Here is a 12,318-nt window from a genome sequence, read left to right as displayed (position 1 = left end):
CCTGTGTACGAGCGACGGGTACACTTTGTGAAGGCTGGCAGCGAGCACAAAGAGGATCCTCTTTTTATTCGCCGCGGCCTCCGCCACAAATCCTACAAACGAGCCGGGACAAATTATGTTCTCTCGCTCATTTTTTTCCTTTCTCCCTCGTTCTCCGGTTCCTTTTCTAATTACCCATCGGAAGGAATTACTCGTCGCAAGGATAGCGTACGCCAAAGGCTGAAGAAACGATGACTGAGCAGAGAATAAGCGCGGAAGTTTAAATTTCAAATCAAATTGGATTAAAAAACGAATGGAAGCACGTGTCTCGAGAGAGAGATGCTAAAAAATGGTATGATTATAGGTACTATTGTTTAAGCGGAAGAACGTGATGGATCCGTTTGAAGTGGAAAGTGGAATATCTCGAGCATTTTTCTTCCGTCTTCGCTTTAAAAAAGATAACTTGACCCAGTTTCTCACAAGTATCTCTGTATATGCACGCATGCTGCATAATAAAAGACGAAGGAGATAAAACGGTGAATAAAAAAAGGGGGAAGAGGGGATGGGATGATAATTAGGACGAAGGATGAAGGAAAAATAAAGGAGTGGGAGGAAAGGAACGAAAGTAACACGCATTAAAGGAGACGAGATATACTGACAGGGAAAGTCCTAGGAAGTAGGTAAATTAATCCTAAGTCCCGAGGAAATTTTATGCGCTGCAAGTGCCTAAAATAAAAACCCACGACTTACAAGCTTCATGGCAGGATGGTTTAGTTCGGGACTACCACGAAGAAAAGCAGTGTTCGAGCCTCGCTTTTGTTATAATCCTCCGAACATTTTTCACGATAATTAACGATTCTAATCGAGGCTTCCGACCTTCCCCGCTAACACTTTTATAGAGCAATAAAATCTCGGCTATAAAATTTAATTGACAATCTAAATGGCGAATTCAGTTCTAAAATTGCTGCAGAGTTTCTGTATCTAAGTTTCTCACGGAGTAAATTAAGTCCAAGTTCCGAAACAAGTATCGCGAAGTTGGAGTTGCGGAAATTTCTTCGAATTAAAATACCGTAGTCTAACAAGATAGTAGAAAGGTGTGAGGGGGAGGGGAGGTGGTGGTAGAATAATTCTAATCTACGACCGTAACGAGATCTCGAAATTTCCAGTTAAAAAAGTATGCGAAACGTGGAAGGAAAATATTAAAAGCAAATAAGAATTTTCAAAGAAGCTTAAGGAAAATAAAAGATTTTCTTCTCAGATCGCTGGCGGAGTTGCGAAAGGGCGCGAGATAAGAGATTCATTTAGAAAGAACAAGTAAAAAGTTCAAAATACTTGAGAAGAAAATGAGAATGAGACGAGGAACGAGTAAAAAGTACAAAACATACTAAAAATGGAAACGAGGAGAGAAGGGGAGGGGGTGGTGGAACCCGAGCAAAGAATAAAAAATATTCCATGTACAAGAGAAAAACTGTAGACAAGAAATACAAAGCAGAGCATCCGTAACTGGGGAGAGTAAGTAAAAAATGTAAATGTAGAAAAAGGGAAGAAGAAAAACAGGATAAAGTAGCAAGAAAAATGGGACTCTAACGTTTTATAGAAAAAGATAATAAAACGCACCATTAAATGCATGCTTTAAATAGTGTAAAAAATGCGAAAAAGTAGCGGATCAAAGTAGAACAACGAAGTACGATTGAAAAATAAAAATCGTGAGAAATACGAGTTTGGTAATGCCCTGATTAACATGCAAACGCTTACTTTAATACGCTTGTTTTTAAAGCGGTTCGTCTCGACACGGGAAGAATTTAGTCCGAAGAATTCGACGAATTAACGATCAAATTTGCCGGTGGATGTTGCAGAAAACGTGCTCTGTTTCTGACAGGGTCTCCTGCCTCGTGTAATTGATGGCTCTGATCGATGCAATTGCAGTCACGAAGACCATCTTGTTCAACGCGGCGCCATTCAATCTTTCATTATGCAAATTCATTCGGTCATTCAACGAAAATCAACACACTTCATAACTCTTGCTTCCTTCTTTATTCTAAAAATAGCACTTGCTCTTTTCTTAAAATGAACTTTCATCGCAAACATTCTGCGTTGCGAACGTTGGCAAAAAAAAAAAAAAAAAGAAAATTCGTGACAGCCGAGCGACACAGTCGAAGGCCAACAAATAACGAGAAATTCGTAATTAAAGGCTATTCAACGGCAAAAGCGGAACGATTGGGCGCTTCAGGAAACGGCTTAATGAACCTATAACGCAGCGGTTTATTGGCGGAAAAAGTCTACTAAGCGCGTCCCTGAAATTGCTTCCTGATCGAAACTAATTGACCGTCGAACAGCTGCGCTGTCGCGCGTGTTTTTCCACGTCGAATCGAATAACGCGCGACATAAACCGCGATTATGTCGTACGATGTTTCGCGGATTGACTTCCGCATCGCTTCATTCAGCAAGCCGACTTTGATTCACTGTAACATTTATTAAATCGTTCGTCGTCGGGAAGATATATTAAATACTTAGAGTACATCCAAATAACGAACAGAAGTTGAAGCACGATATTATTTAATGTTCGGTATATATCTTGGCCTTATACAGGACAAGGATTCAGAGTGCTCTCTTTACCAGGAAATTAAAGCTCGCTTCAAACGAAGTCTACAAAGTGCCTCGTTCCTCCAGATTTACCTATTAAACAACATAGAAAGATCTTCCAATACCTTCAACACAGGATTACAGTCCTTTGAATATATTCCCTGTTACTAAAGTTACCTTTATTCCTCACCAGCAACATATTCTTCTAGCAACTCGGTTCATTCTTTCGTATACACGTTCGCAGTAAACACGTTTTGCATTCACATTGTCGTATTAGTTTCAAATTTTACGGATACGATCAGAACAGTCGTGTTTCGTTACAGCGCTGATCAAATTTCACGATCTTCCGTGCAACACGAACTTTCTACGATAAGTATCGAAATACTTTGGCGAGTCACTGTATATGTATACCTCTGGCTTGCCGTTTTCTTTCGAAAACAGAGAAGAGAAAAGTTCGAGACACTCGTTATCCGGCGCGCAATGATGGCAAGTGTGTCAGAGGAGCAAAGAGGTGCGGGTCGAAGAATTTTCTGACCGCGGCACGGTGATCTTGACCCGCCCTAAGCCAATGTAAAACGAATGCACGCTTTTAGTCTCGTCTGCCTTTGCGAAGCTCGACTTCTTCTTATCGTCGAAGAACGACGTTTGCCCAAACGAGTGAAACAGAATTCACCAGGAAACTGCATCGTCCACGACCACAAATCGGCAATTTATGGAGCGCGCACGAACGCTTCCGGTCCTCCGCGTTCGTTTCGATTCGCATCGATCGACCGGTGTCAAGCGCAATTTACGCGGCACTATTCGCACGCGAGTCCACCGATATTGTTGTTGTTTCGCTCGCAGCTACTCGTACCAGCTCGTGCCGAGACCCTTTTAAAGGGAATAGCCTCGAAAGAACGAGCCCGGACCAGCCAATTTTCCCTTCACCCTCTATACCGGGTGTGACGTGGTTTAATCTGTAAATGGAGGTACCTGTGCTTCGGGCTACAGTGGAAAATGGAGTGGAATCTGCTATTCGAATGTTCTACCGCTTCAACAAACTGCTATTTCGTACTGCTATCTCTCTCTGACTCATTTTTCCTCTGATCGTAGGCTGCAGGATTTTTTTCCTCCCCTGTTTTTTGACACGATAAGGGTGGGTGGAGAGTTAAAAAAAAAATAAATAAAAGAAGATAAACGCGCGACAGTGTGTGTCGGGTGTGTTTGTCAACGAGTAAAACAGAATTTTAACAGATTCACCGATGTACCTACCGGTAGGTTTTAAAGAATTTTCACGAAATCTACGCTGTCTATCTGCTTTATGTTCGTCGAATTTAAATGTGAAAGAATATTGCTTTTAAACGCGAAAATAAGTAATAAATTATGAAAATTAGCAACATCTAATGTTCTTTGGAACGTGAAAGGTATTTCTATTATGTGAAGCGCGTCAGACTTTCTATAGGACAGTATTAATATTAATAAAGCATATTCGATCATCATAATTCAAAGACATTTATGCAGATGACTTTAGATAGGCATTCTTTCTCTATCGTCGTGCGTACAAAGTGCCGTGAAATTTTTAATTAAATCGAGGAAGAAAGGAAGTTCCACGGTCTCGGCGGGCAATTCGCGCGGACAGCGTGCAACGCGGCGAATTCTCGCAGGTACACCCTGTGCACGGCTAATCTGTAAGTGTCTCCATTGTAAATGGATGCTGTCTTGCGCGTGAATTGCCGTAACTCATCGTGAGTCGCGCGCTGAACGTGTCAGCGCCTAGATTAAGCCGCGCATTAAATCAGTTGTATCTGCGCCGGTGATTAATTTCAATTATTGTACGCCGCTGGGAATTCCGTGGCCAAGTTCGGCATTCTGTAATTGAATGGGTCTACTTGAAAAACGAGAGACGATGACGAATAACTTTAAGATCGAAAAGTTCGAAACGATCGCCATCTGCATTTTTCATTGCAGGTTTCTTAGACCTTCGAAGACCAATGTGCACTTTTAATCACAGGAAAATAGTAAACCTTTCAGATTTCAAAGATTTCAATCTATCTAATAAATCCTTCGAAAGGAAAAGGAGACGCCTAGCAATTTGGAAGTAGAGAAGCTTGGAACAGTCGTCATTTCCATTTTCAACAGCAGATCGATTAAATTTCCATAGGCTAACGTGCAAGAATTTATTAAAAATAGCAAAATCGTGGAACTTTGTCGACAGAGATAGAGATTGAAAATTTGGAATCTGTTAAATACAGTTCACCTGACGATTTGACAAATGTTTCGAAAAGGACGATCGAATTCAATTGATCAGATTTCTGTCGACCGAAACTCCGATTAATAATCGATGTATTAGGTTGTCCGAAAAGTTTCTTTCGTTTTAATAATAGACGCACAATGTTTTTTGTTTTATATTAATTTATTAAATTATGCACGAATATAATAATAGAAATAGAACGAAATGGATCATATCTAATTCAATAAAACAGAAATTGCTGTTCATCTATTATCTCCTTACGAAACGAAAGAAACTTTTCGGACAACCTGATAAATGACAGTCTTTGCGTAGAACGTGGTTGTTAAACAATTTAACTATCGCGTGCCGACTGGAAACCCGTGTCAAGGCTTACAGTCGTGACTGCGACGAGAACACAATCGAAGGCTCGCGAATCGTAATCGATTATGTAATCGAGTAAAATTAGCTCGTAGTGTGTTCCACATAAATAGACTTGGCAGGAAGTTCTTGAAAGTTGGAGAATCTGCGAGTTCCGAACGGTCCAAACGATTCTCCTCTGTGCTTCCTAAATAAGGACAAGTTAATCGAGGTATTCGAATTCTGTCATCGAAATACGTAATACTTTTGATCGTAATAACGTTATGAAGATTTAAAGAAGCTCCGCTGATGTAATATTATTGAGCGACTCCTTCGTAACTCTATTTTCACAGCCAGGACTACAAAAAGTAAGTTAAGCGAACGTTCAACGATATGTAAAATCAGCCAGAGAGTTTGACAGGGAATCTCTTGAAAGCATAACCGAAGGCGCGCTTTCACCGAAGGATCCAAAATGCAAACAGTCGTCACGGGACGACGAATAAGGGGAAGAAGCAGATCAGTGGCCGCTATTGATAACGCTAGACCATCCGCTGTTTGCGCAGATTAAATTCATCGATCGATCGTACAACGCGAAACGAAAGCCTCTCTGCACAACGTGGAAGATGGCTACGGTCCTCTCTCGCCAACGTTCTCGCTGCCGTTCCAATAATCCTGCCATACGGCCGGTAAATCGTATAATAAACGCCGTTCCATCCTCTCGTACAAAATAGGAAATCCTTGCGTCTATTTAATAATAACAATGTCGAAGAAAATTCCTCAACTAAATAGGTTCCTCGACTAATCTGTTTCTCCATGCTGAGATACTCTAATTTTACGTATTTAATTAGTAGAATACGATAAATTGAAGCCGTTAGCTTTCCTTAGTCTTTGCGAAATTATTTAAATAAATTAAGATATAGGTACGTTTGTTACGTAAAGCTCAGAGAATTATATGGAATTCTTCTCAATCAGAATTTATATTTTCCTACAACAATCGACTATTGACCTATTTTTTACTCCAACTTCTAATTGAGAATTTCGAACGAGAGTATCGAAGCTCGAACGATTTTCTAATTGAAATATCCTTTTTTAAAAATCTATGGATCGTATATACCAGTTTGTGCTTTGTTTTCGTTCAGCTGCAAACTTCAATTACAATCTGTTGCGATAGAATCAAATGAAAATTTAGTTTTCAATTTCAAGAAGCTTACGGGCCAATGGAAAGGAATAGCAACATCATTGTCTGTAAATTTACTTCCTATAAAATCCACAAAACCGAGATTACTTTCCCATCGACCCGATATTCCTGTACTCCGGATAAAACATTAAAAATGAAAATACATTTCATCGATAAATCACCATCGTTCGTTCGTTCAAACGTTCAAGACAGTATTAATCGTGCAATACTTTAAGGATCTAAAAAGAGTCGTCACGAAATCGATCTTCGTTCGTGATTCCACGCAATTCCATGAGTTCTTGCCTTTCCGTGGACGTCATTCAACCCGCAGTCTGGGTCAGGCCGCTGACTGATTCGAAAGAAGCACGAAGCTGACGAGAATCACGTCGACGAACCGTGCAGTCCGGCTGCATCGACTCGTCAACGTATCCGCAGTGACGATTAATCACCTCGCCCCGGTTTCGATAAGACGCACCACCCCGTATCGGCATCAGAGTTCACGGCGAGCCACGCGACAACGATTCCATTTCATTTTGGAACTTCCACCAGTGATGTCCTACTAATGTTATATCCTAGTACGATATTCTACGCTACACACTCGAATATCTTTTTCCCTATTTCTCCCCAGTTTTCTCGATTCTCAGCTCTCAACTCGCAGTCCTCGGTTCTCTCAGTTCCCAGTTTCTTAATTTTGAATTCTCAGACCTCAACCTTCAATTCCCAGTTCTCGGTTCGCAATATACAGTTTTCAGCTCTTAATTTTCAATTCTCAGCTTGCAGCTTCGAGTTTTCAATTCTCAGGCCTCAACTTTCAATTCCCAGTTCTCGGTTCGCAATATACAGCTCTCAGCTCTTAATTTTCAATTCTCAGCTTGCAGCTTCGAGCTTCCAATTCTCAGGCCTCAACTTTCAATTCCCAGTTCTCGATTCGCAATATACAGCTCTCAGCTCTTAATTTTCAATTCTCAGCTTGCAGCTTCGAGCTTTCAATTCTCAGGCCTCAACTTTCAATTCCCACTTCTCAGTTCGCAATATACAGTTTTCAGTTCTTAGTTTCCAATTCTCAGCCTTTCACTCCGAATTCTCAATTCTCAACTCTTTTAACAATTCTCTCGATTCTCAAATTTCTGCCAGTTTTTAATTTTTCCGGTTCAGTTCTCGGCTCTCGCATCTCAATTCGCGAAATTCTCGACTCTTAGTTTTCAATTCTCGGTTCTCCCGAAAATATCCCCTCAATGATATTTGTTCTCGCAATATTCCTCGTAGAATCCTCGTGCAGTGATTCGTATCACGAAGATGCGGGTGTAAAAAGTTTTATCGTCCACGATCGGACGTTGTTCTTGCGTTTGCCAAGCAGATGGCCCGGAAAATGTTTATGCACCGTGTTCCGTCGATGCACTCGCCACCAACGTCCCTCAAGTTCGCCAGTTACGAACTTTCTTTCCCCCTCGGTACTGACCTACTAAAAACGATGCATGTTCGACACACGTTTTTCACCGGGTGCACCACTGTGTCCTCAGATCGACTGCCTCCAAACTTGTCTCCTCTATATTAAATTACATCCAGACCATCTTTCTTCTCCTATCAAGAGTTTTACTCCTTTTTTTCCCTTTCTTTATCTATGTTCTACTTTTTGTTATTTTTTTTTTTTTTTTTTTTTAAAGAAAAATGAATTTCATGGAATTTTCGAGAGACACAATGCAGTTACGTTTGTTTATTCAGCGGTGTGTGCTCGATGGTAGAACGTTTTCACGGCTAGACGCGTACATTCGGGCCTGTCCGTTGCAGTTGCGAGAAAAATCCGTCTGATATGTTGACTGAAGCGTGGCGAGCATCTCTACCGTTGTACTAGATATCCCAGGATATGTAAAAACTCTGAAGGAATTTCGCGATCTTGCGGAAATAGCAAAAATAATACTCCTTCTGATATTTCGATTTTCGATAAATAAAATTGACGAAGAAAATAGATAAATCTATATCGTTCTATCGGTACCGTAACCAGTTCGTTCCAGTGAACATGTCTCGATAAATCAATTAAACGCTGCAAATAATTTGACGTCATTAAGCGTACAGTTATTTACATAAAATCGACCAAACGCACCGTATTTATTCGTCGACGATTAATCATTGATCCATCAAACTACCATCGTACTTCCATCATTCGAAGCTGTCATCAAAATCATTTAAAAGAAAATCGTTAACAGCGATCCTCGATCATTCGTATCACTTTAAAATATCCTCCGTAAATATCTCCATTAACATCTACATTCCGATCTTCAAACGCAGACCACTTTCCACTGCCTTCCCCCTTTCGAACATAATCTCGACAAACTCGTCGAAGCCTTAGTCGATGGTCGCTGGACGATTTCCTCGCAGGTCACTGGAACGAAACATCATCTAAGAATTTCTCTTTGGTAAAACATAAATCCGTCGAGATATCGCGTGTCTGTTGCACGTTCTACAGAAGAATAAACGAAGGATCGGTGATCGATCGGCTCAGGAATCGCGCGTCCCTTTCATTCTCGAGACGATCAGCCGCGACGTTGTTCGAGCACGCAGTGCAACCCTTTCACGATGCATTACCGGTAGAGAAGCGACCGTTCAACCGTGGAGGAGACTGCTGCATCGGCTTTAGCAATTATCGTCGAAGCTGCGATCGATTGTTCGATGTGGCCTCTTCCTTCAGACGTCTCATCCTCTCCTCGGGCTTGCAACTCGGCTGTGCCTCGAGTTTCCACCGGGATATTCCGCTTCCGCCAGTTCAACATTCCCATAGCCCTGACCCTGTTCCGTCCATGTTGTCTTAGGTCCCGTGGCAGCTCGGCAAACTCGATTTTATCGAGCTCGATGATAGACGACGATAGGCAGAGACTTCATCGTGGACAGGTTGAGATTGATACGAAGGAAACTGGCTGATGTTCATTGATTTCCTCGGTTCGGTTAGACAACTCGATAGAATGCAGAAGATTTAAAGAAAGATTCGCCAGCAAGCAGAACTGTATTTAGACGAAGAAAAAATAAATCGAACAGCGTTACGATTATTGACCGGTTCGACGGGGTTAATCCGCGTGACGAACAGCCGAAATTGAAAATTATTTCGCTGGCCGAAATGCACGTTCCTATTCGAGCGCTCTAGGGGAGCAGCGGATCGGAACGGGTTGGCAAACGAGTCAAGCGATCGCGCGCTAGTTCCTCTTTAACGCAATCAATCTTTCGCCACCGCGTATACCCCGGAACACAGAGACAGTAGCAGCGACTGTGCGTCACGATGGAAATAACTGGCCCGTTCTGCTTCTTATTTATACCCCGATCGGCTCTCGTCGGATCCTAACCGATTGGGATCCCTCGAGGGCTGCCTTGGCTATCTCGGGATCAGTCAAACTCTCCCAATTATCCGTGACATTCGTGACTTATCCATCTAGTTAAATCACCGATCCAACGAATTTGAAACATCCGATAACGAACCGAGTATAAGGATACGTAGATCCGGCACCACGTATCACACCGATCTAAACGTCCTGCGACTCTCTGGTCGAATAGAAAACCCTATCCCGTTTCTCTTCCTTCCTTTCACTTCCCTCTTAGATACTAACTGCGCTAACACTGTCTCCTTCGACTCTCGCACACTTCTCTACGATTATACTCGAAACGAGCCGCACCAACAATATTAGTTTTGGAATAAGAGCGCGAACTCGCCGATATTCTATCATTCAGACGTCGACGCACTGTGATTTACTGTCACGAGAATACGCAAGGGGAGGGAGCGGGATTTTTGACGAAGAAGACAACCCGTAGGAAACGTTGCTCGTGACAATCGCCGTGTTTTCGCGTCGGTCGAACCGCGACGAGCGGGACATACACCCGACGCTGAATCGCGGCCAACTGAGAGGGAGAAAACAGCCCCCTAGATACTAGCGTCGGTTGGCTGTGGCATCGCGCACAGAAACCCCCTGCGCAACGTTCGCCCCAACCCTCGTGCACGAGAGCGCGACGAGCACCGAGTTACTACGGCGAAACCGGGAATCTCGCCGTCTTCGATGCTCACTTTCGCACTCGTTTATGATTAGTAACAAGTGTAGCAGATATAATGGGGACTGGATCGACTGGTTCGCAGAAACAGGGTGCATCGTGTCATATCGACGTCGAAACCGACTGGTGCTATAGAGGTGATATTCGTATTTTTAATTTCCGACTTTCGACGGTGGGTTCTTTGAGCCAGATTATTTACATTTCCTGTTCCCTTCGTTTCAATTGTGAAATATCTCGTATAAGTAGGTTCTCAGATTTTTCATCACAATGTATGATAGTTAACATCTGTTAAGTTATTAATTAAGTTAATTAGATACTCATTTTTGAATATTGAAATTACTAACACGTGGATCATCGATACTTAATTAATAATATATATTATTACGTGTTAATAATTAATAGCAGCGAGAGTAGGAGAAGCGGTAAAACTGTATATCTTTTGTATCATTCTATCACCTGCACTGCAAAATCTTCAAAACAATATCCGACTGTTCATAATGGAACTACAAAGTACTTTCAAGGTACGATGTATCCCATACATAGTTGCAAGACATTTTATAAAGCGTGGAAACCAAAAGAATTCTTCGAACTCCTTTGTCGTTGTTCCTCGCAAAACAAACACACATTGGAGAAAAAACTATAAAGCGCAAGAGGCTTCAGAGCAGCCATACTCTCGAACGTCCCTTCAAAGGAAACCTATCAAAGAAAAATATATCGATGGAGAGGCGAAGGATCTGACGGGCGCAATTCCCGCAAAAGCAACGCAATCTCATGGACGCGGAATCGCGGAACCAGCGCAATGGACTTAGCAAAGCAATCAGTGAATGAAGCTCGTCAATCTCGAATCGGTTTTAATACACTCGATTGTGCCGGATCGAGAGAGTTCAAAGCGGCCGAAATTCACCGCGATACACCGTGGATTTCAACGAGGTTTCACCCTCGAATTGCTGGTGAAACGCGACCAGCCCTTGATGTCGTGGTGCAACAGACGTTGCAACGCGAACGATGCAACCGAGCAGCGAGAAACGTGGAACAGAAGGAGAGGAGGCGGAAGAGCTGAATGGCGAAGCGAACGTTGCGGCTTTTCACGGGGTCAATCGGTTTTAATTGCGTACTCCGGCCACTTGACTAATTGCTTAGATTGCTTGTCAGATGTTATGGCCGGCCTAATGAAACGGCGGCCTTGCTCTATGCTTTTCAATGGACTCAATGGAGGAATTCGAGGATGAAAGTAGCGTCTCTCGGTGGAAACTGCAATTTGCTGATCAGCGAAAAAGGCACAATTAGACGACTCATCGACCAACCGACTGAATGTACGTTACCATTCGTAAAATCTGGCTACTTCGGTCGTCTTGCAGTCCCGGTGTGCGCGAATTTTACCGGAACGTACAGTACAACGTCAGGAGAGAATTTAACAATTTGGATCAGCTGTCGCGCACATTCAAATTACCTGAACTGCTATATCTGTTTGCATATGTTCGTATCGAAAGATTTTCCGTCATCTTGCAGATACATCCTCGATCGTCTGGTTTATAAATAAGAAATGAAGAAGAGCTGAAGATAGGTAGCTTGTCAAATGATCGCAATAACAGCAATCGCGAACATCGATCTTATCGTCAGTTGAACCTGACGAAGAAGTTAAGTTGAACCTGAAGAATATACCCGATCGAACTTATACATATGCTCTTCAACGTTAACGCAATTTGAATATAATCGTCATTAGAAAAAAGCAACATCCTGGCAGAAAATTCGTCGAAGAAAGAAATAAGGGAAGAAAAAGTGCGAGTGTTGTTTTGCATAGAGACTGCAGCGTCCGAACGATGGAGTGATCGGTGCGCCAAACATTGAAAACGACCCAGGAGCATCAGCGCGTTCGATCGAGCGAAATCACGAGCCTGCACAACAGGGAACGAGACTGCGTCGAATTAAGGGCCGCAATAAAATACGATTCCACAACACTCATCTGGCCCGGGGCACGCCCAAA

At 42.4% G+C, this 12,318-nt stretch overlaps 2 protein-coding genes across 6 annotated transcripts in view; one reads left to right on the top strand and one right to left on the bottom strand.

The window, feature by feature from the left end:
* The window catches only part of LOC100642244 (facilitated trehalose transporter Tret1-2 homolog), a 120,795-nt gene extending 110,585 nt beyond the window's left edge, over nt 1–10,210 (bottom strand). The window contains exons 1-2 of one of the 3 annotated variants that reach the window (XM_048406204.1): nt 9,638–10,210; nt 8,889–9,301 (exon numbers count right to left, since the gene is read on the bottom strand). The gene's annotated coding sequence lies outside the window, so the exon portion shown is untranslated. The remainder of the gene's footprint in view (nt 1–8,888; nt 9,302–9,637) is intronic. The other 2 variants (XM_048406205.1, XM_003395441.4) reach the window with 2 other exon arrangements.
* LOC100644602 (mediator of RNA polymerase II transcription subunit 20) overlaps nt 1–12,318 on the top strand; it is a 154,357-nt gene that overhangs the window by 128,227 nt on the left and 13,812 nt on the right. The window contains exon 1 of one of the 3 annotated variants that reach the window (XM_048406209.1): nt 10,349–10,471. The exons of the other annotated variants lie outside the window; for them this stretch is intronic. Within the exon in view, the coding sequence (XP_048262166.1) occupies nt 10,393–10,471 (79 nt within the window). The 5' untranslated portion in view covers nt 10,349–10,392. Of the gene's footprint in view, nt 1–10,348; nt 10,472–12,318 lie in introns of those variants that run through there. 3 annotated transcript variants of the gene reach the window in all.

The sequence above is a fragment of the Bombus terrestris genome, chromosome 5, assembly GCF_910591885.1.
Source record: "Bombus terrestris chromosome 5, iyBomTerr1.2, whole genome shotgun sequence".
Lineage (NCBI taxonomy): Eukaryota > Metazoa > Arthropoda > Insecta > Hymenoptera > Apidae > Bombus > Bombus terrestris.
The sequence above is the reverse complement of the archived record's forward strand: the minus strand, read 5'-3'. Positions and strand labels throughout refer to the sequence as shown.